This window comes from Oncorhynchus mykiss, chromosome 28, assembly GCF_013265735.2.
Source record: "Oncorhynchus mykiss isolate Arlee chromosome 28, USDA_OmykA_1.1, whole genome shotgun sequence".
Classification (NCBI taxonomy): domain Eukaryota; kingdom Metazoa; phylum Chordata; class Actinopteri; order Salmoniformes; family Salmonidae; genus Oncorhynchus; species Oncorhynchus mykiss.
The window spans coordinates 39,843,311-39,871,146 of NC_048592.1; the positions used below are offsets into that span (position 1 = coordinate 39,843,311).

At 43.8% G+C, this 27,836-nt stretch overlaps 1 protein-coding gene and 1 long non-coding RNA gene across 2 annotated transcripts in view; one reads left to right on the top strand and one right to left on the bottom strand.

The window, feature by feature from the left end:
* Positions 1-16,316, top strand: part of LOC110509147 — a 30,342-nt gene extending 14,026 nt beyond the window's left edge. Inside the window, exon 2 of the long non-coding RNA XR_002471405.2 lies at positions 15,913-16,316. This is a non-coding gene — a long non-coding RNA (uncharacterized LOC110509147). The remainder of the gene's footprint in view (positions 1-15,912) is intronic.
* ndufv2 (NADH:ubiquinone oxidoreductase core subunit V2) lies at positions 1-26,626 on the bottom strand. Its single transcript, XM_036966460.1, has 8 exons — positions 26,471-26,626; positions 25,771-25,833; positions 16,669-16,731; positions 16,357-16,473; positions 15,951-16,119; positions 12,791-12,900; positions 8,483-8,559; positions 1-192 (listed from the first exon to the last, which is right to left on the bottom strand). The coding sequence occupies exons 1-8, from the start codon at positions 26,510-26,512 to the stop codon at positions 99-101; spliced, it is 735 nt and encodes a 244-aa protein (XP_036822355.1). The 5' UTR covers positions 26,513-26,626; the 3' UTR covers positions 1-98.
* Positions 26,627-27,836: the final 1,210 nt, after the last annotated feature.

Sequence of the window (27,836 nt, forward strand, 5' to 3'; positions counted from 1 at the left end):
AAAAGGCATCCGATACACTACTTTGAACTGGAGCCCTGTGGGCTTCGGGTAGTGCACTATATAGGGGCTAGGGACTTGTTGAAATACACTGTAGGTCTCTATAGATCAGCTCTGACACCGAAACCAGGTCCAGGGGGAGGCTCAGACAGACTCGTCAGTCCTCCTGCTGGCTCGCAGGAGAAACGCCCGTTCCTGGAAGATAAAAAAATAAATTATATATATATATATATATATATATATATATATATAAATAATGTGAGTCTATATACAGTATATTTCATTCTAGATGAAATAATCAAACCCTGGTCAAGTGTATCATTAGTCATTTAATTCACTGATAAACCACAGCATTCTATTGAGGCCTGAGCTCCAAAGCCTGGAATATGTTTTAATTTTTAATTTCACCTTTATTTAACCAGGTAGGCCAGTTGAGAACACCTTTATTTAACCAGGTAGGCCAGTTGAGAACACCTTTATTTAACCAGGTAGGCTAGTTGAGAACACCTTTATTTAACCAGGTAGGCCAGTTGAGAAGTTCTCATTCATCAGGATGGTTAGGTAAAATACATGTTTAAAAATATTTAAAAAATACAGTAAAAACCTACTAGTAGTATTCAACCATCAACCCTTTGTGTGTTTAACAAGCACTAGTGATTGTCTAACATTTTATAGGGATGTGCATCTCTCATTTCATGAACCATTCAATATGCATCTATATACACATCTACACACACACACACACATGTATACATACACATCTATATATACACATGGGCTCTGTTACGATACAGGAACGTTAACTTTAGGGCTGAACCCATTTAGTCGACTGGTCGAGTTTGTTTTCGTCCAGCAGTTAACAGAACAATGAATGAAATGGCCTCTTGGATTGCACCGACACCGCCGACACCGCCGACACCACCGGCACTACCGGCACCACCGACACCGCTGACACCACCGACACCCCTTTGGTTTCTATACTGCTGCTACTCGCTGTGTATTCTCTATGCACAGGGGCTGGGTAGGTGACTCTCTAAATGTAATCCGTTAGTTACTAGTTACCCTGTCCGGTTGTAAATCATTACCCCCAAAACTCAGTAACTTAATCTGATTACATTCAGTTACTTTTAGATTACTTTCCCCTTAAGAGGCAATAGAAGAAGACATAAATGTATGTTACCAATTGAACGACATCTATTGCAGAATAAGTCCATGTTGAAGTTGACATAACTGGCCATATATATGGATGTTACATTTTACATTATGGGTTGTATGGGTTGGTGATGTAGACTTCTTCTAACCCATCGCTTTCTACAACATAATAATACATTTCAATTATATCTTTACAATTAAAAACCAAAGTCCCCATCCTCAGATTTCCAGTCATTACAATAAATGTTATACCCCTTGACCTTCAAGAACAGGACCTGGATATGTGGAAGTATAGATTATCTAAATAGTTTTACCTGAGCATGACCCCAAAACTAAGGACTTATTAGCCTGCTCTGTTGTTTATGATTGTGTTGTCATGGAGGACTGATTGTTGTTTATGATTGTGTTGTCATGGAGGACTGATTGTTGTTTATGATTGTGTTGTCATGGAGGACTGATTGTTGTTTATGATTGTGTTGTCATGGAGGACTGATTGTTTATGATTGTGTTGTCAAGGAGGACTGATTGTTGTTTGATTGTGTTGTCATGGAGGACTGATTGTTGTTTATGATTGTGTTGTCATGGAGGACTGATTGTTGTTTGATTGTGTTGTCATGGAGGACTGATTGTTGTTTATGATTGTGTTGTCATGGAGGACTGATTGTTGTTTATGATTGTGTTGTCATGGAGGACTGATTGTTGTTTATGATTGTGTTGTCATGGAGGACTGATTGTTGTTTATGATTGTGTTGTCATGGAGGACTGATTGTTGTTTATGATTGTGTTGTCATGGAGGACTGATTGTTGTTTATGATTGTGTTGTCATGGAGGACTGATTGTTGTTTATGATTGTGTTGTCATGGAGGACTGATTGTTGTTTATGATTGTGTTGTCATGGAGGACTGATTGCAGCTGTTGTTCTGTAGGCTGGGATCCACACTATGCAGCTGTTATTCTATAGGCTGGGATCCTCACTATGCAGCTGTTGTTCTATAGGCTGGGATCCACACTATGCAGCTGTTATTCTATAGGCTGGGATCCACACTGTTATTCTATAGGCTGGGATCCACACTGTTATTCTATAGGCTGGGATCCACACTGTTATTCTATAGGCTGGGATCCTCACTATGCAGCTGTTGTTCTATAGGCTGGGATCCACACTATACAGCTGTTGTTCTATAGGCTGGGATCCACACTGTTATTCTATAGGCTGGGATCCACACTGTTATTCTATAGGCTGGGATCCACACTATGCAGCTGTTGTTCTATAGGCTGGGATCCACACTGTTATTCTATAGGCTGGGATCCACACTGTTATTCTATAGGCTGGGATCCTCACTATGCAGCTGTTGTTCTATAGGCTGGGATCCACACTATACAGCTGTTGTTCTATAGGCTGGGATCCACACTGTTATTCTATAGGCTGGGATCCACACTGTTATTCTATAGGCTGGGATCCTCACTATGCAGCTGTTGTTCTATAGGCTGGGATCCACACTGTTATTCTATAGGCTGGGATCCACACTGTTATTCTATAGGCTGGGATCCACACTGTTATTCTATAGGCTGGGATCCACACTGTTATTCTATAGGCTGGGATCCACACTGTTATTCTATAGGCTGGGATCCACACTGTTATTCTATAGGCTGGGATCCACACTATGCAGCTGTTGTTCTATAGGCTGGGATCCACACTATACAGCTGTTGTTCTATAGGCTGGGATCCACACTGTTATTCTATAGGCTGGGATCCACACTGTTATTCTATAGGCTAGGATCCACACTATGCAGCTGTTGTTCTATAGGCTGGGATCCACACTGTTATTCTATAGGCTGGGATCCTCACTATGCAGCTGTTGTTCTATAGGCTGGGATCCACACTATACAGCTGTTGTTCTATAGGCTGGGATCCACACTGTTATTCTATAGGCTGGGATCCACACTGTTATTCTATAGGCTGGGATCCACACTGTTATTCTATAGGCTGGGATCCACACTGTTATTCTATAGGCTGGGATCCACACTGTTATTCTATAGGCTGGGATCCACACTGTTATTCTATAGGCTGGGATCCACACTGTTATTCTACAGGCTGGGATCCACACTGTTATTCTATAGGCTGGGATCCACACTGTTATTCTATAGGCTGGGATCCACACTGTTATTCTATAGGCTGGGATCCACACTGTTATTCTATAGGCTGGGATCCACACTGTTATTCTATAGGCTGGGATCCACACTGTTATTCTATAGGCTGGGATCCACACTATGCAGCTGTTGCAAGAGCACAGTAGTGGTGTAGTCTACAGCGATACAGATATCACTTATTATTGATATCTACTTAGCTCATTGATGTGAATCACACCACTACTCTGTCTTTTAGCTATTTGCGCCTTACGGATTGTAGTTGTTGAGGACGGCTGTTCACAAATCTAAATGTGTATTTGAACCCAATAATGGTTGAATTCAAGAAGTTTAACCTGCCAATCAATCAAGGTTTTGAAACCCGGTCGACAGCCAGTGAAAAATGTGCTCTTGCAACAGCTGCATATAGTAGACCTATAGACTACCCGATGACACATAGAAGTAGACCTATAGACTACCTGATGACACATAGAAGTAGACCTATAGACTACCTGACTACACATGGAAGTAGACCTATAGACTACCTGATGACACATAGAAGTAGACCTATAGACTACCTGATGACACATAGAAGTAGACCTATAGACTACCTGATGACACATAGAAGTAGACCTATAGACTACCTGATGACACATAGAAGTAGACCTATAGACTACCTGATGACACATAGAAGTAGACCTATAGACAACCTGACTACACATGGAAGTAGACCTATAGACTACCTGATGACACATAGAAGTAGACCTATAGACTACCTGATGACACATAGAAGTAGACCTATAGACAACCTGATGACACATAGAAGTAGGCCTATAGACTACCTGATGACACATAGAAGTAGACCTATAGGCTGCCTGGCCTGATGACACATAGAAGTAGACCTATAGGCTGCCTGGCCTGATGACACATAGAAGTAGACCTATAGACTACCTGATTACACATAGAAGTAGACCTATAGACTACCTGATGACACATAGAAGTAGACCTATAGACAACCTGATGACACATAGAAGTAGACCTATAGACTACCTGATGACACATAGAAGTAGACCTATAGACTACCTGATGACACATAGAAGTAGACCTATAGACAACCTGATGACACATAGAAGTAGGCCTATAGACTACCTGATGACACATAGAAGTAGACCTATAGGCTGCCTGGCCTGATGACACATAGAAGTAGACCTATAGGCTGCCTGGCCTGATGACACATAGAAGTAGGCCTATAGACTACCTGATGACACATAGAAGTAGACCTATAGGCTGCCTGGCCTGATGACACATAGAAGTAGACCTATAGACTACATGACCTGCATGCAAACCTAGGCGTATAAATGTGCCCATTTGGGGATCTGATTGGCTTAAATCACACCACTACCAATGAGCTGTGGAGCTTCTCAAAGTAATATTTTCTTCACCTCAAAACAGAAAGTGAACGAAGTCTGTTTTTCCATCCATTGAAAATGACAATAGTTCCTCAATGTATTAGAAAGATCTTTCCAGCTCTCTCCCTTTCGATAGCCACTCAGCGTGAAAGGGAACAATGTCATGCTCTGATCCAGTGGAAACACCATACAAATAGTCCTACCTGATTACTTCTTATCAGTGCTCTGATCCATACAAATAGTCCTACCTGATTACTTCTTATCAGTGCTTGACTTAGACTGAAATATGCAGTGATGGAAGAAGTACCCCATTGGAAAAGTATAGATACCCTAATAGAAAGTTACTCAAGTCACCCAGTAAAATAGTACTTGAGTAAAGTAAAAGTCAAAGTATTTGGTTTTAAATATACTTAAGTATATTTTAGCATTTAAATTTACTTTTTGATACTTAAGTATCAAAAGTATTTCAAATTCCTTATATTAAGCAAACCAGACGGCATAATTTTCTTGTTTTTAAAATGTATAGATAGCCAGGGGCACACCCCAACGTTATTTACAAAAGATGCATGTGTGTTTAGTGAGTCCGCCAGACCAGAGGAAGTAGGAATGACCAGGGATGTTCTCTTGATACGTGGGTCAATTTCCCTGTCCTGCTAAGCATTCAAAATGTAACGAGTAATTTGGCTCGTCAGGGAAGATGTATGTGAGTTAAAAAAGTACAATATTTTCTTTAGGAATGGTGAAGTAAATGTAAAGATACCCAAAAAACTACTTGAGTATTTTACACCACTGGAAATAGGTTCCGGTACTCATTTTGAATGCTGGTACTGTATTATATTTAGGAGTTCCTCTTTATAGAATATTATCTAAAACAGTATTGTGGAACAGGAGCTCCACAATACTGTTTTAGATCATATTCTATAAAGAGGAACGGGAGCTCCACAATACTGTTTTAGATCCTATTCTATAAAGAGGAACGGGAGCTCCACAATACTGTTTTAGATCCTATTCTATAAAGAGGAACAGGAGCTCCACAATACTGTTTTAGATCATATTCTATAAAGAGGAACAGGAACTCCACAATACTGTTTTAGATAATATTCTATAAAGAGGAACAGGAACTCCACAATACTGTTTTAGATCCTATTCTATAAAGAGGAACGGGAGCTCCGCAATACTGTTTTAGATCCTATTAAGAGGAACGGGAGCTCCACAATACTGTTTTAGATCCTATTCTATAAAGAGGAACAGGAGCTCCACAATACTGTTTTAGATCCTATTAAGAGGAACGGGAGCTCCACAATACTGTTTTAGATCATATTCTATAAAGAGGAACGGGAGCTCCGCAATACTGTTTTAGATCCTATTCTATAAAGAGGAACAGGAGCTCCACAATACTGTTTTAGATCCTATTAAGAAGAACGGGAGCTCCACAATACTGTTTTAGATCATATTCTATAAAGAGGAACAGGAGCTCCACAATACTGTTTTAGATCATATTCTATAAAGAGGAACAGGAACTCCACAATACTGTTTTAGATCATATTCTATAAAGAGGAACAGGAGCTCCACAATACTGTTTTAGATCATATTCTATAAAGAGGAACAGGAGCTCCACAATACTGTTTTAGATCATATTCTATAAAGAGGAACAGGAGCTCCACAATACTGTTTTAGATCCTATTCTATAAAGAGGAACAGGAGCTCCACAATACTGTTTTAGATCATATTCTATAAAGAGGAACAGGAGCTCCACAATACTGTTTTAGATCATATTCTATAAAGAGGAACAGGAGCTCCACAATACTGTTTTAGATCCTATTCTATAAAGAGGAACGGGAGCTCCGCAATACTGTTTTAGATCCTATTAAGAGGAACGGGAGCTCCACAATACTGTTTTAGATCATATTCTATAAAGAGGAACGGGAGCTCCGCAATACTGTTTTAGATCCTATTCTATAAAGAGGAACGGGAGCTCCACAATACTGTTTTAGATCCTATTCTATAAAGAGGAACGGGAGCTCCGCAATACTGTTTTAGATCATATTCTATAAAGAGGAACAGGAGCTCCACAATACTGTTTTAGATCATATTCTATAAAGAGGAACAGGAGCTCCACAATACTGTTTTAGATCATATTCTATAAAGAGGAACAGGAGCTCCACAATACTGTTTTAGATCATATTCTATAAAGAGGAACAGGAGCTCCACAATACTGTTTTAGATCCTATTAAGAGGAACGGGAGCTCCACAATACTGTTTTAGATCATATTCTATAAAGAGGAACAGGAGCTCCACAATACTGTTTTAGATCCTATTCTATAAAGAGGAACAGGAGCTCCGCAATACTGTTTTAGATAATATTCTATAAAGAGGAACAGGAGTTCAAGCAGTAGAAAAGGTGAGGCGCCGGTACTCCGCTCCGGTGAGCTCCTGCCAAGGTCAAGCACGGCTTCTTATCCTGTAAGCAAATAGCCTACAGCTGTGGAAACTGAGCGGTCCTGAATATTTTATACATTGTTGCAAGTTCACTTGGCAAGCTGACCCAAGTTAGTTGACACAATGTTTCAAATTCATTGCAGACAGGCCATGTAGCAAATGTGATTTCTAGGATATATATTTTTTTAATCAGGATCAGGATATTTTCTACCGGCAGTCTGCAATGTTTTTATTTGTTGGCTTTATGTAGATTATTTTTTACATATTGGCATTCGCAATAGAAGTAACTTTTTTAGGATTATAATTCTTCATTTAGATTTGGATATAATTTTGATTGAGATATGAAGACATTATTATAAATTAAATGAAACTGTTTCACAAAAAAATGTGAAAATCATAACTGTAGAAGTGGCATGAGAAAAGGTTGCCGACTCCTCAAGTAGCCTATTACAACGCAGTTACATGCATAGCGTTCGATAAGGCTACTAAACTGAAGGAGAGGACATATCAATTCGGTCACAACAGATAGGAGATATTTTCGGGGTGGGGGACAAAACAGTAAAAACATTAGTGAAACGGCGATTTATAACTTTTTTTATTTAACATTTTTTATTACCCCGTTTTCTCCCCAATTTCGTGGTATCCAATTGTTTTTTTTTAGTAGCACTATCTTGTCTCATCGCTACAACTCCCGTACGGGCTCGGGAGAGACGAAGGTTGAAAGTCATGCGTCCTCCGATACACAACCCAACCAGCCGCACTGCTTCTTAACACAGCGCGCATCCAACCCGGAAGCCAGCCGCACCAATGTGTCGGAGGAAACACCGTGCACTTGGCAACATTTGTTAGCGTGCACTGCGCCCGGCCCGCCACAGGAGTCACTGGTGAGCGATGAGACAAGGATATCCCTACCGGCCAACCCCTCCCTAACCCGGACGACGCTAGGCCAATTGTGCGTCGCCCCACGGACCTCCCGGTCGCGGCCGGTTACGACAGAGCCTGGGCGCGAATCTCTGGTGGCACAGTTGGCGCTGCAGTACAGCGCCCTTAACCACTGCGCCACCCGGGAGGCCCGATTTTCCTAACTTTTGAATCTGTTTTCTGACCCATGAATGCTTAATTTGGATGGGTTTGAGCTCCCGGACTAGTGCACTACTATCTTAAACATTTAAACCAGGGACCGATGGTGAAATCGTTACATCCCTAAACAGTCTTCATAGTTCCCCTGCTAGACAAGTAACATAATGCCGTTGCATTGCAGGGGCAGGACGAGCACCAGTCCAGTTCTCGTCTTTATAGTTCCCTGCTAAACAACATGCTGTTTGTGTTCATGAGACAGACAGGAGGGTAGACATTCATACCTGGGCCCAGGCGGAGGGACGTTCCCAGCTTTCAGCTCATCAATGATCTGATCGATATCTTTTGGACTCAGGTCTTCCTGGAAAGCAGAGGACAGAAACGTCACAATAACATCCTATCGCCTCAACACCAGTCTATTTACCCAGTCGCCACAACACCAGTCTATTTACCCAGTATCGCCACAACACCAGTCTATTTACCCAGTATCGCCACAACACCAGTCTATTTACCCAGTAACGCCACAACACCAGTCTATTTACCCAGTAACGCCACAACACCAGTCTATTTACCCAGTATCGCCACAACACCAGTCTATTTACCCAGTATCGCCACAACACCAGTCTATTTACCCAGTATCGCCACAACACCAGTCTATTTACCCAGTATCGCCACAACACCAGTCTATTTACCCAGTAACGCCACAACACCAGTCTATTTACCCAGTAACGCCACAACACCAGTCTATTTACCCAGTATCGCCACAACACCAGTCTATTTACCCAGTATCGCCACAACACCAGTCTATTTACCCAGTATCGCCACAACACCAGTCTATTTACCCAGTATCGCCACAACACCAGTCTATTTACCCAATATCGCCACAACACCAGTCTATTTACCCAGTATCGCCACAACACCAGTCTATTTACCCAGTAACGCCACAACACCAGTCTATTTACCCAGTAACGCCACAACACCAGTCTATTTACCCAGTATCGCCACAACACCAGTCTATTTACCCAGTATCGCCACAACACCAGTCTATTTACCCAGTATCGCCACAACACCAGTCTATTTACCCAGTAACGCCACAACACCAGTCTATTTACCCAGTAACGCCACAACACCAGTCTATTTACCCAGTATCGCCACAACACCAGTCTATTTACCCAGTATCGCCACAACACCAGTCTATTTACCCAGTATCGCCACAACACCAGTCTATTTACCCAGTATCGCCACGACACCAGTCTATTTACCCAGTATCGCCACGACACCAGTCTATTTACCCAGTAACGCCACGACACCAGTCTATTTACCAGTAACGCCACAACACCAGTCTATTTACCAGTAACGCCACAACACCAGTCTATTTACCCAGTATCGCCACAACACCAGTCTATTTACCCAGTATCGCCACAACACCAGTCTATTTACCCAGTAACGCCACAACACCAGTCTATTTACCCAGTAACGCCACAACACCAGTCTATTTACCCAGTAACGCCACAACACCAGTCTATTTACCCAGTAACGCCACAACACCAGTCTATTTACCAGTAACGCCACAACACCAGTCTATTTACCCAGTATCGCCACAACACCAGTCTATTTACCCAGTATCGCCACAACACGAGTCTATTTACCCAGTAACGCCACAACACCAGTCTATTTACCCAGTAACGCCACAACAGCAGTCTATTTACCCAGTATCGCCACACCAGCAGTCTATTTACCCAGTAATGCCACAACACCAGTCTATTTACCCAGTATCGCCACAACACCAGTCTATTTACCCAGTATCGCCACAACAGCAGTCTATTTACCCAGTAACGCCACAACAGCAGTCTATTTACCCAGTAACGCCACAACAGCAGTCTATTTACCCAGTATCGCCACACCACCAGTCTATTTACCCAGTATCGCCACAACAGCAGTCTATTTACCCAGTATCGCCACAACACCAGTCTATTTACCCAGTATCGCCACAACACCAGTCTATTTACCCAGTATCGCCACAACACCAGTCTATTTACCCAGTATCGCCACAACAGCAGTCTATTTACCCAGTAACGCCACAACACCAGTCTATTTACCCAGTATCGCCACAACACCAGTCTATTTACCCAGTATCGCCACAACACCAGTCTATTTACCCAGTATCGCCACAACACCAGTCTATTTACCCAGTATCGCCACAACACCAGTCTATTTACCCAGTATCGCCACAACACCAGTCTATTTACCCAGTATCGCCACAACACCAGTCTATTTACCCAGTAATGCCACAACACCAGTCTATTTACCCAGTATCGCCACAACACCAGTCTATTTACCCAGTATCGCCACAACACCAGTCTATTTACCCAGTAATGCCACAACAGTCTATTTACCCAGTAACGCCACAACACCAGTCTATTTACCCAGTATCGCCACAACAGCAGTCTATTTACCCAGTAACGCCACAACAGCAGTCTATTTACCCAGTAACGCCACAACAGCAGTCTATTTACCCAGTATCGCCACACCACCAGTCTATTTACCCAGTATCGCCACAACACCAGTCTATTTACCCAGTATCGCCACAACAGCAGTCTATTTACCCAGTAACGCCACAACACCAGTCTATTTACCCAGTATCGCCACAACACCAGTCTATTTACCCAGTATCGCCACAACACCAGTCTATTTACCCAGTATCGCCACAACACCAGTCTATTTACCCAGTATCGCCACAACACCAGTCTATTTACCCAGTATCGCCACAACAGCAGTCTATTTACCCAGTAATGCCACAACACCAGTCTATTTACCCAGTATCGCCACAACACCAGTCTATTTACCCAGTATCGCCACAACACCAGTCTATTTACCCAGTAATGCCACAACACCAGTCTATTTACCCAGTAACGCCACAACACCAGTCTATTTACCTTTGAACTAGAGGTCGACCGAATATGATTTTTCAACGCAGATACTGATACTGGAGGACCAAAAAAGCCGATACCAATTAATCAGACAATTATTAATTTATTTGTAATAATGACAATTACAACAATATTGAATGCACTTATTTTAACTTAATATAATACATCAATAAAATCAATTTAGCCTTAAATAAATAATGAAACATGTTCAATTTGGTTTAAATAATGGAAAAACAAAGTGTTGGAGAAGAAAGTAAAAGTGCAATATGTGCCATGTAAGAAAGCTAACGTTTAAGTTCCTTGCTCAGAACATGAGAACATATGAAAGCTGGTGGTTCCTTTTAACATGAGTCTTCAATATTCCCAGGTAAGAAGTTTTAGGTTGTAGTTATTATAGGAATTATAGGACTATTTCCCTCTATACCATTTGTATTTCATTAGCCTTTGACTATTGGATGTTCTTATAGGCACTTTAGTATTGCCAGTGTAACAGTATAGCTTCCGTCCCTATCCTCGCTCCTACCTGGGCTCGAAACAGGAACACATCGACAACAGCCACACTCGAAGCAGCGTTGCCCATGCAGGGCAAGGGAAACAACCACAGGCTCAGAGCGAGTGACGTTTGAAACGCTATTAGCACGCACCCCGCTAACTAGCTAGCCATTCCACTTCGGTTACACCAGCCTCATCTCGGGAGTTGATAGGCTTGAAGTCATAAACAGCGCAATGCTTGATGCACAACGAAGAGCTGCTGGCAAAACTCACGAAAGTGCTGTTTGAATGAATGTTTTTCTGCCTACCACCGCTCAGTCAGATACTTAGATACTTGTATGCTCAGTCAGATTATATGCAATGCAGGACACGCTAGATAATATCTAGTAATATCATCAACCATGTGTAGTTAACTAGTGATTATGATTGATTGTTTTTTATAAGATAAGTTTAACGCTAGCTAGAAACTTACCTTGGCTTACTGCATTCGCGTAACAGGCAGTCTCCTTGTGGAGTGCAACGAGAGAGAGGCAGGTCGTTATTGCGTTGGGCTAGTTAACTGTACGGTTGCAAGATTGGATCCCCCGAGCTGACCAGGTGAAAATCTGTCGTTCTGCCCCTGAAAAAGGCAGTTAACCCACTGTTCCTAGGCCGTCATTGAAAATAAGAATTTGTTCTTAACTGACTTGCCTAGTTAAATAAAGGTCTAAAAAATAATATATATATATATATTATTTTTTTTTATATCGGCGCCCAAAAATACCTATTTCCGATTGTTATGAAAACTTGAAATCGGCCCTAATTAATCGGCCATTCCGATTATTCGGTCAACCTCTACTTTGAACAGGCTATGGTAGTAGGTGCCAGGAGCACCAGTTTGAGGGTGTCAACAACTGCAACGCTGCTGGGTTTTCCTACACAACCGTTTCCCGTGTGTATCAAGAATGGTCCACCACCCAAAAAGACATCCAGCCAAATTAACACAACTGTGGAAAGCAGTTGGAGTCAACATGGACCAGCGCTTGACACCTTGAAGTGTCCATGCCCTGACTAATTTAGACTGTTCTGAGGGCAAAACAGGGTGCAACTCGATATTAGGAAAGTGTTCCTAATATTTTGTCCACTCCGTGTATATCGTTGTTTTTTTGTGTGAAGCAGAGAATAACTCACGTAGTAGTTGTCGTTGATCTGGACCATGGGAGCGTTAACACAGGCACCGAGACACTCCACCTCTATTAGAGAGAACATCTTGTCTGACGTCATCCCTCCTACCTTGATGCCTGAGGGAGAATTTTTTTTTTTTTTAATGTAAAAGGTCAAATGTAGCCATTTTTTATCTCAATATCTAAATGTTTTCTGGGTAACTTTTAGCATCACTGATTGTTTTCATTGAAAATGTTTAAATAAATTATATATTTATATATATATATTTATATTTATATTTATATATATATATATATATATATATATATATATATATATATATATATATATATATATTTATATTTATATTTATATATATATATATTTATATATATATATATATATATATATATATTTATATATATTTATATATATATATATATATATATTTATATATATATATATATATATATATATATTTATTTATATATTTATATATATATATATATATATATATATATATATATATATATTTATATATATATATATATATATATATATATTTATATATATTTATATATATATATATATATATATTTATATATATATATATATATATATATATATATATATATATATATATATATATTTATATATATATATATATATATATATATATATATTTATATATATATATATATATATATATATATATATATATATATATATATATAAATAAATAGCTTCTTAGCAAAAATCTAGCTAAGACAGTTTGGGAGTGGTCTGAGTGGGGAGGGGAAAAGTGAAAATTTGCTGTTATTGGCAGAGAGGTTTTGGAACTCTTTCTTATTGGTCTATTAACACATTTACTGCCTGGTGATGTCACCATGTAGGCCAAAACTCCATCCCACTAAAACAGGTTGAAATGTCAGGTGGTCTTTTCAAACAGTTCTTACACTAAATGGGGCATTATCATTTTCACAGTATTATTCCAAACTCTGTGTGGAGATAAATATATATATATATATATATATATATATATATATATATATATATATATATATATATATATATATATAGAAAAACACAAAACAATCATGTTTTTGATTACACTGGGCCTTTAACATAGTACTAATTACACTGATCTGATGGAAGAATTGGGATCTTGATAGCCGGGTCTCAGATCTGTTGGTATTGTTACCTAATCCATTCCATAAGGAGCTGGCAACAGACCAGAAACGGACAGGCACCCAGGCTATATTAAAGAGATCAGAAACGGACAGGCACCCAGGCTATATTAAAGAGATCAGAAACAGACAGGCACCCAGGCTATATTAAAGAGATCAGAAACAGACGGGCACCCAGGCTATATTAAAGAGATCAGAAACGGACAGGCACCCAGGCTATATTAAAGGACTAGAAACAGACAGGCACCCAGGCTATATTAAAGGACCAGAAACAGACAGGCACCCAGGCTATATTAAGAGACCAGAAACAGACAGGCACCCAGGCTATATTAAGAGACCAGAAACGGACAGGCACCCAGGCTATATTAAAGAGATCAGAAACGGACAGGCACCCAGGCTATATTAAAGAGACCAGAAACAGACAGGCACCCAGGCTATATTAAAGAGATCAGAAACAGACGGGCACCCAGGCTATATTAAAGAGATCAGAAACAGACGGGCACCCAGGCTATATTAAAGAGACCAGAAACAGACAGGCACCCAGGCGATATTAAAGAGATCAGAACAAACTTCAAATTCTATTGCCTAATATGTCTACCTATCATGGAAATAGAACAATGAAAGCTGTGTCTACCTATGGCTAAATAATAGGACAATGAAAGCTGTGTCTACTTATGGCTAAATAATAGGACAATGAAAGCTGTGTCTACTTATGGCTAAATAATAGGACAATGAAAGCTGTGTCTACTTATGGCTAAATAATAGGACAATGAAAGCTGTGTCTACTTATGGCTAAATAATAGGACAATGAAAGCTGTGTCTACTTATGGCTAAATAATAGGACAATGAAAGCTGTGTCTACTTATGGCTAAATAATAGGACAATGAAAGCTGTGTCTACTTATGGCTAAATAATAGGACAATGAAAGCTGTGTCTACCCATCATGATTAAATAATAGAACAATGATTTCAATACAATACATATAGCATAATAATTGTTTTCCTCCACAGCTAGCTTAAAGCTTCTGTGAACACATCTACACAGAACAATAATATAAATGCAACATGTCAAGTGTTGGTCCTGAAACATGTGCTGAAATAAAAGATTCAAGAATTATTTCTCCAAAATGTTGTGAAACAAATTTGTTTACATCCCTGTTTAGTGAGCATTTCTCCTTTGTCAAGATAATCCTTCCACTTGACAGGTGTAGCATATCAAGAAACTGATAAAACAGCATTATCATTACACAGGTGCACCTTATGCTGGGGTCAAAGTTTTGTTACAAAACACAATGCCACAGATGTTCAAGTTTTGAGGAAGCGTGCAATTGGCATGCTGACTGCAGGACTGTCGACCAGAACTGTTGCCAGAGAATTGAATGTTAATTTCTCTACTAGAAGCCGTCGTTTTAGAGAATTTGGCAGTATGTCCAACCGGCCTCACATTCACAGACCAGGTGTATGGCGTTGTGTGAGCGATCGGTTTGCTGATGTCAACGTTGTGAACAGAGTGCCCCATGGTGGCGGTGGGGTTATGGTATGGGCAGACATAAACTACGGACAACGAACAATTGCATTTTATCAATGGCAGTTTGAATGCACTTTTGAATGACGAGATCCTGAGGCCCAACATGCCACAACCAACAGCCTGATCAACTCTATGTGAAGGAGACGTGTCGTGCTACATTGAGGCAAATGGTTTGTCACACCAGATACTGGCTGGTTTTCTGATCCACGCCCCTTACTTTTTAGTTTAAGGTTACCAACAAAAGCATATCTGTATTCCCAGTCATGTGAAATCCATAGATTAGGGCCTAATGCATTTATTTCAATTAACGGATTTTGGATAAAATGTTTTTCCCTGATGTTTGTATTTGCAGAACTTCCATGTTGTTCATCTGTCATAAATATACGCAGTCAAGACATCTGTTTTCCATCTCCACTTGAATCCCCTTCATTCTAGGTTCGTCTGTGAACCAAACGGGACAGTCGACCTCTTACCCAGTTTGTTCTGGAGGGCCTCCAGGATGCTGTCGGAGTCGCAAAGCATGCAGGGAGTTGTAGTGCAGATCTGGATGTGGTACTTGCCCACCGGCTGCCTCAGGAACATGGTGTAGAACGTCGCTACCTCATAGATCCTCATCGGAGGGACCTCAAGCACCTCGGCCACCTGGGAGAAAAGAGAGAGAGAGAAACAATTCTGAAAAATGAAGGCTCGTGGACAGTAGGAGCGTTAATCTAATAATGGATGGAGTACTGAACACACCCCAAGTCTACACAGGTTCTGTCGAATTCTATCGTTCTACAAATCGTTGCCAAACAGCAGCAAAAAAAAAAATAAAGAACATACTCTATTCTAAAAACAGACCGATGCCTCAGGATATTGATTGATAGATTGATGAATGACCTTGTTCATGGCTGAGATGGGGAGCCATCCATGCTGTCTCTGAGCCAGGTCCAACACGGGGATGGTGGCGGCCTGCTTGTGGCCCTCTGGGTACATACTAATGATAGCATCAATCCTCTAAAAAACAACGACAAAACAGCTTTTCATTAGTGAGGCTATATGATGTCCAGAAGAACAGAGAATGTGACCTTTTTTATATATATAAAGCTTCCTGTTCAAAGCTATTTATAAAGATGTGATAAAAGTGATGGTTTTCAAAGTGGAGTCTGACGTGCAGGTATTTCTCTGACGGTCGTGCTCTCGTCGACTCACCTTCAGGTTCTCCGCTGTGAACGCAAAGGGAGTGTCTGGGTTGTTTTCGGGAGTATCTCTGTGCTACAGTAGAGGAAAAAAGCATCACATCAGTCATCACATTGATGAACAGCGATATCTCACTGAGTTTCATAAGACATTTGACTTACCAGGCACAAACTAAAACGTGTTAAGTTAAACTGTTAAATGTGGTAACGAAGCAGACGTGTAAAGGAATAAGACGATATTTCCATAGATCATTTAGAAGGCGTGGTAAAGAATAGGAGACGAATCCCTCAGGACACTCAGACTCAACTCTGGACCTCCCAGCCAGTTCCACTGCATTTTGTCATTGTTCCCCTCTAATCAGGGTCTGGTTTAGACCTGGGACACCAGGTGGGTGATTCCCCTCTATTCAGGGTCTGGTTTAGACCTGGGACACCAGGTGGGTGATTCCCCTCTAATCAGGGTCTGGTTTAGACCTGGGACACCAGGTGGGTGATTCCCCTCTATTCAGGGTCTGGTTTAGACCAGGGACAACAGGTGGGTGATTCCCCTCTAATCAGGGTCTGGTTTAGACCAGGGACACCAGGTGGGTGATTCCCCTCTATTCAGGGACTGGTTTAGACCAGGGACACCAGGTGGGTGATTCCCCTCTATTCAGGGTCTGGTTTAGACCAGGGACACCAGGTGGGTGATTGCCCTCTAATCAGGGTCTGGTTTAGACCAGGGACACCAGGTGGGTGATTCCCCTCTATTCAGGGACTGGTTTAGACCTGGGACACCAGGTGGGTGATTCCCCTCTATTCAGGGACTGGTTTAGACCAGGGACACCAGGTGGGTGATTCCCCTCTTTCAGGGACTGGTTTAGACCAGGGACACCAGGTGGGTGATTCCCCTCTATTCAGGGTCTGGTTTAGACCTGGGACACCAGGTGGGTGATTCCCCTCTAATCAGGGTCTGGTTTAGACCAGGGACACCAGGTGGGTGAGTCCCCTATAATCAGGGTCTGGTTTAGACCAGGGACAACAAGTGAGTGATTCCCCTCTAATCAGGGTCTGGTTTAGACCAGGGACAACAGGTGGGTGATTCCCCTCTAATCAGGGTCTGGTTTAGACCAGGGACACCAGGTGGGTGATTCCCCTCTAATCAGGGACTGGTTTAGACCAGGGACACCAGGTGGGTGATTCCCCTCTTTCAGGGACTGGTTTAGACCAGGGACACCAGGTGGGTGATTCCCCTCTATTCAGGGTCTGGTTTAGACCTGGGACACCAGGTGGGTGATTCCCCTCTAATCAGGGTCTGGTTTAGACCAGGGACAACAGGTGGGTGAGTCCCCTCTAATCAGGGTCTGGTTTAGACCAGGGACACCAGGTGGGTGATTCCCCTCTAATCAGGGTCTGGTTTAGACCAGGGACAACAGGTGGGTGATTCCCCTCTAATCAGGGTCTGGTTTAGACCAGGGACAACAGGTGGGTGATTCCCCTCTAATCAGGGTCTGGTTTAGACCAGGGACACCAGGTGGGTGATTCCCCTCTAATCAGGGACTGGTTTAGACCAGGGACACCAGGTGGGTGATTCCCCTCTAATCAGGGTCTGGTTTAGACCTGGGACACCAGGTGGGTGAGTCCCCTCTAATCAGGGACTGGTTTAGACCTGGGACACCAGGTGGGTGATTCCCCTCTAATCAGGGTCTAGTTTAGACCAGGGACACCAGGTGGGTGATTCCCCTCTAATCAGGGTCTGGTTTAGACCTGGGACACCAGGTGGGTGAGTCCCCTCTAATCAGGGTCTGGTTTAGACCTGGGACACCAGGTGGGTGAGTCCCCTCTAATCAGGGACTGGTTTAGACCTGGGACACCAGGTGGGTGATTCCCCTCTAATCAGGGTCTGGTTTAGACCAGGGACACCAGGTGGGTGATTCCCCTCTAATCAGGGTCTGGTTTAGACCTGGGACACCAGGTGGGTGAGTCCCCTCTAATCAGGGACTGGTTTAGACCTGGGACACCAGGTGGGTGATTCCCCTCTAATCAGGGTCTAGTTTAGACCAGGGACACCAGGTGGGTGATTCCCCTCTAATCAGGGTCTGGTTTAGACCTGGGACACCAGGTGGGTGAGTCCCCTCTAATCAGGGTCTGGTTTAGACCTGGGACACCAGGTGGGTGAGTCCCCTCTAATCAGGGACTGGTTTAGACCTGGGACACCAGGTGGGTGATTCCCCTCTAATCAGGGTCTGGTTTAGACCAGGGACACCAGGTGGGTGATTCCCCTCTTTCAGGGACTAGTTTAGACCAGGGACACCAGGTGGGTGATTCCCCTCTATTCAGGGTCTGGTTTAGACCTGGGACACCAGGTGGGTGATTCCCCTCTAATCAGGGTCTGGTTTAGACCAGGGACAACAGGTGGGTGAGTCCCCTCTAATCAGGGTCTGGTTTAGACCAGGGACACCAGGTGGGTGATTCCCCTCTAATCAGGGTCTGGTTTAGACCAGGGACAACAGGTGGGTGATTCCCCTCTAATCAGGGTCTGGTTTAGACCAGGGACACCAGGTGGGTGATTCCCCTCTAATCAGGGACTGGTTTAGACCTGGGACACCAGGTGGGTGATTCCCCTCTAATCAGGGACTGGTTTAGACCTGGGACACCAGGTGGGTGATTCCCCTCTAATCAGGGACTAGTTTAGACCTGGGACACCAGGTGGGTGATTCCCCTCTATTCAGGGACTGGTTTAGACCAGGGACACCAGGTGGGTGATTCCCCTCTAATCAGGGACTGGTTTAGACCTGGGACACCAGGTGGGTGATTCCCCTCTAATCAGGGACTAGTTTAGACCTGGGACACCAGGTGGGTGATTCCCCTCTATTCAGGGACTGGTTTAGACCAGGGACAACAGGTGGGTGATTCCCCTCTAATCAGGGTCTGGTTTAGACCAGGGACAACAGGTGGGTGATTCCCCTCTAATCAGGGTCTGGTTTAGACCAGGGACACCAGGTGGGTGATTCCCCTCTAATCAGGGACTGGTTTAGACCTGGGACACCAGGTGGGTGATTCCCCTCTAATCAGGGACTGGTTTAGACCTGGGACACCAGGTGGGTGATTCCCCTCTAATCAGGGACTGGTTTAGACCTGGGACACCAGGTGGGTGATTCCCCTCTAATCAGGGACTGGTTTAGACCTGGGACACCAGGTGGGTGATTCCCCTCTAATCAGGGTCTGGTTTAGACCAGGGACACCAGGTGGGTGATTCCCCTCTAATCAGGGACTGGTTTAGACCAGGGACACCAGGTGGGTGATTCCCCTCTATTCAAGGACTGGTTTAGACCTGGGACACCAGGTGGGTGAGTCCCCTCTAATCAGGGTCTGGTTTAGACCAGGGACACCAGGTGGGTGATTCCCCTCTAATCAGGGAGGGGTTTAGACCAGGGACACCAGGTGGGTGATTCCCCTCTATTCAGGGTCTGGTTTAGACCAGGGACACCAGGTGGGTGATTCCCCTCTATTCAGGGTCTGGTTTAGACCAGGGACACCAGGTGGGTGATTCCCCTCTAATCAGGGAGGGGTTTAGACCAGGGACACCAGGTGGGTGATTCCCCTCTAATCAGGGACTGGTTTAGACCAGGGACACCAGGTGGGTGATTCCCCTCTAATCAGGGACTGGTTTAGACCTGGGACACCAGGTGGGTGATTCCCCTCTATTCAGGGACTGGTTTAGACCAGGGACACCAGGTGGGTGATTCCCCTCTAATCAGGGACTGGTTTAGACCAGGGACAACAGGTGGGTGATTCCCCTCTAATCAGGGACTGGTTTAGACCAGGGACAACAGGTGGGTGATTCCCCTCTAATCAGGGTCTGGTTTAGACCTGGGACACCAGGTGGGTGATTCCCCTCTAATCAGGGACTGGTTTAGACCTGGGACACCAGGTGGGTGATTCCCCTCTATTCAGGGACTGGTTTAGACCAGGGTCAACAGGTGGGTGATTCCCCTCTATTCAGGGACTGGTTTAGACCAGGGACAACAGGTGGGTGAGTCCCCTCTAATCAGGGACTGGTTTAGACCTGGGACACCAGGTGGGTGATTCCCCTCTAATCAGGGTCTAGTTTAGACCAGGGACACCAGGTGGGTGATTCCCCTCTATTCAGGGACTGGTTTAGACCAGGGACACCAGGTGGGTGATTCCCCTCTAATCAGGGACTGGTTTAGACCTGGGACACCAGGTGGGTTATTCCCCTCTATTCAGGGACTGGTTTAGACCAGGGACACCAGGTGGGTGATTCCCCTCTAATCAGGGACTGGTTTAGACCAGGGACAACAGGTGGGTGATTCCCCTCTAATCAGGGACTGGTTTAGACCAGGGACAACAGGTGGGTGATTCCCCTCTAACCAGGGACTGGTTTAGACCTGGGACACCAGGTGGGTGATTCCCTTCTAATCAGGGTCTGGTTTAGACCTGGGACACCAGGTGGGTGATTCCCCTCTAATCAGGGACTGGTTTAGACCAGGGACAACAGGTGGGTGATTCCCCTCTAATCAGGGTCTGGTTTAGACCTGGGACACCAGGTGGGTGATTCCCCTCTATTCAGGGTCTGGTTTAGACCAGGGACACCAGGTGGGTGATTCCCCTCTAATCAGGGTCTGGTTTAGACCAGGGACAACAGGTGGGTGATTCCCCTCTAATCAGGGTCTGGTTTAGACCAGGGACAACAGGTGGGTGATTCCCCTCTATTCAGGGTCTGGTTTAGACCTGGGACACCAGGTGGGTGATTCCCCTCTATTCAGGGTCTGGTTTAGACCTGGGACACCAGGTGGGTGATTCCCCTCTAATCAGGGTCTGGTTTAGACCAGGGACACCAGGTGGGTGAGTCCCCTCTAATCAGGGTCTGGTTTAGACCAGGGAGACCAGGTGGGTGATTCCCCTCTAATCAGGGACTGGTTTAGACCAGGGACAACAGGTGGGTGATTCCCCTCTAATCAGGGACTGGTTTAAACCAGGGACAACAGGTGGGTGATTCCCCTCTAATCAGGGACTGGTTTAGACCAGGGACACCAGGTGGGTGATTCCCCTCTATTCAGGGACTGGTTTAGACCAGGGACACCAGGTGGGTGATTCCCCTCTATTCAGGGACTGGTTTAGACCTGGGACACCAGGTGGGTGATTCACCTCTATTCAGGGTCTGGTTTAGACCTGGGACACCAGGTGGGTGATTCCCCTCTATTCAGGGACTGGTTTAGACCAGGGACAACAGGTGGGTGATTCCCCTCTAATCAGGGTCTGGTTTAGACCAGGGACACCAGGTGGGTGATTCCCCTCTAATCAGGGTCTGGTTTAGACCAGGGACACCAGGTGGGTGATTCCCCTCTATTCAGGGACTGGTTTAGACCAGGGACAACAGGTGGGTGATTCCCCTCTATTCAGGGACTGGTTTAGAACAGGGACACCAGGTGGGTGATTCCCCTCTAATCAGGGTCTGGTTTAGACCAGGGACACCAGGTGGGTGATTCCCCTCTAATCAGGGACTGGTTTAGACCTGGGACACCAGGTGGGTGATTCCCCTCTAATCAGGGACTGGTTTAGACCAGGGACACCAGGTGGGTGATTCCCCTCTAATCAGGGACTGGTTTAGACCTGGGACACCAGGTGGGTGATTCCCCTCTTTCAGGGACTGGTTTAGACCTGGGACACCAGGTGGGTGATTCCCCTCTATTCAGGGACTGGTTTAGACCTGGGACACCAGGTGGGTGATTCCCCTCTATTCAGGGACTGGTTTAGACCTGGTACACCAGGTGGGTGATATTAATGATCAGGTAGAACAGAGAACCAGCAGGCTCTGGACTGCTGTTGAGTACCCCTGGTAAAGGCTATTGAGATGTATCCTGTACCTCTTCCCTGAGGGACAGTTGTATCCAACAACACACTGTGGCACGACAGACAGTGGGGGTGCATAAACTTGTCTCTGCTTCTGTACACTGCCCCCTTGTGGACAGTAGTGTAATACTCCTATCCATGTTTTATTTAAATCTGACTAAATGCATCATTTTAAAACGGATTTGATTGTAGTTTACATTGGCAGTCCTTGGGTGCACATTTTGGGTTTTGCCCATTTTGGTTTAACACTACACAGCTGATTCAAATGATCAAAGCTTAATGATGAGTTGATTTTTTTGAATCAGCAATGTAGTGTTAGAGGGGCAAAAACCAAACTGTGCACCCCTTGGGAAACCCTACACTGACACACAGCGTCCTCTATCTACACTGACACACAGCGTCCTCTATCTACACTGACACACTGCGTCCTCTATCTACACTGACACACAGCGTCCTCTACACTGACACACTGCGTCCTCTATCTACACTGACACACAGCGTCCTCTATCTACACTGACACACAGCGTCCTCTATCTACACTGACACACAGCGTCCTCTATCTACACTGACACACAGCGTCCTCTACACTGACACACTGCGTCCTCTATCTACACTGACACACAGCGTCCTCTATCTACACTGACACACAGCGTCCTCTATCTACACTGACACACTGCGTCCTCTATCTACACTGACACACTGCGTCCTCTATCTACACTGACACACTGCGTCCTCTATCTACACTGACACACAGCGTCCTCTATCTACACTGACACACAGCGTCCTCTATCTACACTGACACACAGCGTCCTCTATCTACACTGACACACAGCGTCCTCTATCTACACTGACACACAGCGTCCTCTATCTACACTGACACACAGCGTCCTCTATCTACACTGACACACAGCGTCCTCTATCTACACTGACACACAGCGTCCTCTATCTACACTGACACACAGCGTCCTCTATCTACACTGACACACTGCGTCCTCTATCTACACTGACACACTGCGTCCTCTATCTACACTGACACACAGCGTCCTCTATCTACACTGACACACAGCGTCCTCTATCTACACTGACACACAGCGTCCTCTATCTACACTGACACACAGCGTCCTCTATCTACACTGACACACAGCGTCCTCTATCTACACTGACACACTGCGTCCTCTATCTACACTGACACACTGCGTCCTCTATCTACACTGACACACAGCGTCCTCTATCTACACTGACACACAGCGTCCTCTATCTACACTGACACACTGCGTCCTCTATCTACACTGACACACTGCGTCCTCTATCTACACTGACACACAGCGTCCTCTATCTACACTGACACACAGCGTCCTCTATCTACACTGACACACAGCGTCCTCTATCTACACTGACACACAGCGTCCTCTATCTACACTGACACACAGCGTCCTCTATCTACACTGACACACAGCGTCCTCTATCTACACTGACACACAGCGTCCTCTATCTACACTGACACACAGCGTCCTCTATCTACACTGACACACAGCGTCCTCTATCTACACTGACACACAGCGTCCTCTATCTACACTGACACACAGCGTCCTCTATCTACACTGACACACAGCGTCCTCTATCTACACTGACACACAGCGTCCTCTATCTACACTGACACACAGCGTCCTCTATCTACACTGACACACAGCGTCCTCTATCTACACTGACACACAGCGTCCTCTACACTAGCAGTTATGAAAAGTGGCTTATCAAAGAAAGGATCATATACAGGTAACTACCCCCAAAAAGGGAAACACAAATGAGGGATACACAGAGTATTAAAAGCAGATGCTTCCACACAGGTGAGTTCATTAAGCAATTAACATCCCATCATGCTTAGGGTCATGTATAGAAATGCTGTGCAGGCCATTATTTTAGCTACCATGGCTATGCCCTCATAGAATGACAATGCCCCCCATCCACAGGGCACCAGTGGTCACTGAATGGTTTGATGAGCCGTCTCAGACAGAACGCTTATGGGAGATTCTGGAGCAGCGCCTGAGACCATGTTTTCCACCATCAACAAAACACCAAATTATGTAATTTCTCATGGAAGAATATAGGAGGGATGCGACGCCAGAGTTCCAGAACACTTGTAGGATCTACGCCAGAGTTCCAGAACACTTGTAGGATCTACGCCAGAGTTCCAGAACACTTGTAGAATCTACGCCAGAGTTCCAGAACACTTGTAGGATCTACGCCAGAGTTCCAGAACACTTGTAGGATCTACGCCAGAGTTCCAGAACACTTGTAGAATCTATGCCAAACTGCATTGAACACACTTGGTGTTTCCTTTATTTTGGCAGTTACATGCATCATTGACTTGCAAAATATATAACTGCACTATACTACATTTGCACCATGTACTAACAAACGAACGGCCGAGCCGATATGTCAGGCCGATACTGGCCTTTTCTAGTCTATCGACGTTGCTGATAGACCCGCTACAGAGCACCTCCAAGTGATAGACCCTCTACAGAGCACTTGCAAGTGATAGACCCTCTACAGAGCACATGCAAGTGATGGACCCTCTACAGAGCACATGCCGCTACTCTGTTTCAGCACCACAATATAAGTTACTTGAATCTGGCTTATTGTGAGGTCAATAACTCTGATAAATACATCATGGGCAAGAAATATATTGTTTTTAATCAAATCAATTAAAGTAGTAGAAAGCTATCAAAGTTCTCCTTCTGAAACTGAACATAGGCTAGACCGTGCACAAGGTGGTGAATTTTTTGGACAAGGCTTCATCAATAATGCCAAGAGTGTGAGCCATTTTAAGAATCATCAAATATAAATATGTTTTGATTTGTTTAACACTTTTTTTTGGTTACTACATGATCCAAATCAAATGTTATTTGTCACCTTAGTGAAATGCTTTACAAGCCCTTAACCAACAATGCAGGTTTGACATTATGTGTTTTCTCATAGTTTTGATGTCTTCACTATTATTTTGCCAATGTAGAAAATAGTAAAAATAAAGAAAAACCCTGGAATGAGTAGATGTGTCCAAACTTTTGACTGGTAATGTATATGGGGCAATTTAGCAATTAGCATTAGTTATCTGTAACGGTGATTGTAAATGAAGCATTGTTGCACACTGTTGGCATATATAGATAAATGCATTTTTTTAAAAACGTGTGACTCCTCAAACAGTCCAATTGAAATGCTCAAACCTAGAACCAAACTATGAGGTTCCAGATCCTGCACTCACCACGAAGATGCCCCCAGCTCCAGCTCTGGCAGCAGACCGGTGAACGCTCCTGACCTGCCTAGCCTGGGAACATGGGGAAGAAGAGGAGACACGTATCATATCAACTGATCATGTGCACTAGAAGGTTTGATTCTGTGGAATACCAACCAAGACACATTATAGGGTCTACATGAAAACATTTTGATTAAAAGACTTCCGATACTAATCTCGGGTTACCCAGAAGTAAACGTCTCTCGTCACTTCCTGTTAGAATCTGTCCACGAGAAATGACTTCAACACTATCAGGAAGGTTTGGCTGAACGAGGGATGCAACAGTGACGATTCTGATCAGTGTGATTCAAAACGATGAAGAAGTTGCGATGTAGCAGTGCATCAGTTAGTAGTGTTTATGAACTAGTCAGTCAGCTAACGGTGCAAGGCTCTTTACCGTAACTAACTTGACCAGTCAGAAAAACACAGCCAGCTATAGTAGCAAGTTAACATGCAAGGACAATATATATTTTCACAAGTATTCAAACAATAGTATTGTTCACATTAATATTGAACTAAATCATTACTCTAATGAGTAACTATCGTGTTAGCTAGGCCGCTTGTCCTTGTCAAGTGTCATGCAACATATCTCTTTCTTCATCATCAAACATAACTACCGGTTCTCCATTTCTAGAATTAGCCTAACACGAGTACTTTGTTACAGGCATACCGTTAGGGAAACAGCAGATCGAAATGCAGAAGATAGAAACATCTTCAAAGCGTAGCTGGTTTTGCCCCCTTGACACAACACTTATGTGACCACAGCAATGGCCCGATATCAACACAGCTCGATTGAGAGGGTCTGGTTTACGCTACGTCAAAAACTAATCTACCACAGATCGAAATTATTGGCAGTGTGAAGCAAATTATTTTCTGTCTAAACTACTCTCCATACTGAGATTACAGAATATATACCGATTGAATCATCTTAAATTATGTATTTGCATGAACTTCTGCATAAGATTTGTTTTTGTTACAATACAAATGACAATTACATCACACCTACCAAGATCTACATTCTCACACCCCGATCTCCAGCGCCCATATCGTTCTCTGGCACATATTCTTCTTCGATGAAGTTTAACGGTGGTCGGTATCCAATAAATGTTGCATTACCGCCACCTACTAGACTGGAGTACAACTCCCTTATAGTTTGCTTGAAACTGTCACAGACTCATTTTTATCCTGACTCTCGGTGCAAGCCTCGGGCTCCGAGAACTTCACCACACCTACCACCTCAGATACTTCGACCTCATTCACTTCCATTTCTCCTCCTGTCTTCAGCTCAGTCTGTTTAAACTTTCTACCGTTCTTCTTTAACAAACATCTCCCTTTCTTCTGCCATTTTTAACTGACTCAAGCTCACCCTCTTCCTCCCTCTCTCTCTCTCTCTCAGACCTCCTCTGCCTCTCTTTTTCCCCTCCATTCCTCCTCCGTATTCCAAGTATACGTCTCCTTGTGATAATACTGCACTTCTCTTGACATACATCTTGTACATCTTGTTCTTGCTTTCTCAAGGGACGCCATTTAACCGGCTGTCACAATCTCCGTACAATCAGCACGAACCCCTCAGGATGTCTCTCCTCCACATGGCCTCAAACTGCACCATTTTGTTTCTCTTCATCGCCCATGCACATTTAGATAATAAAGCATTTGACCTTTCCATTGTGTTAATGACGGAGGATTGGTTGATTTCCAAGTTGTTTTTTTGTAAAATCTTTTTCAAGATGATTGACGATAAAAGTGTCGTCCAACCCGTCAGGTATCTCACTGCTCCCTCATATGTCGTGTCGAGAAATCTGCAGAGAGACGGATTAAAAAGTACATTTACGTTGTAATACTTCTGACAGCCAACTGTTGGACTTTCTAACATTCCCAGGAGGTATGGATTATTGAGTTAGTTTCAACTTTCTAACTACGCCCATAACTTTATGACATCATAACATTCCCAGAAGGCCTGGATTATTGAGTTAGTTTCAACATTCTAACTCCGCCCATAACTTTATGACATCATAACATTCCCAGAAGGTATGGAT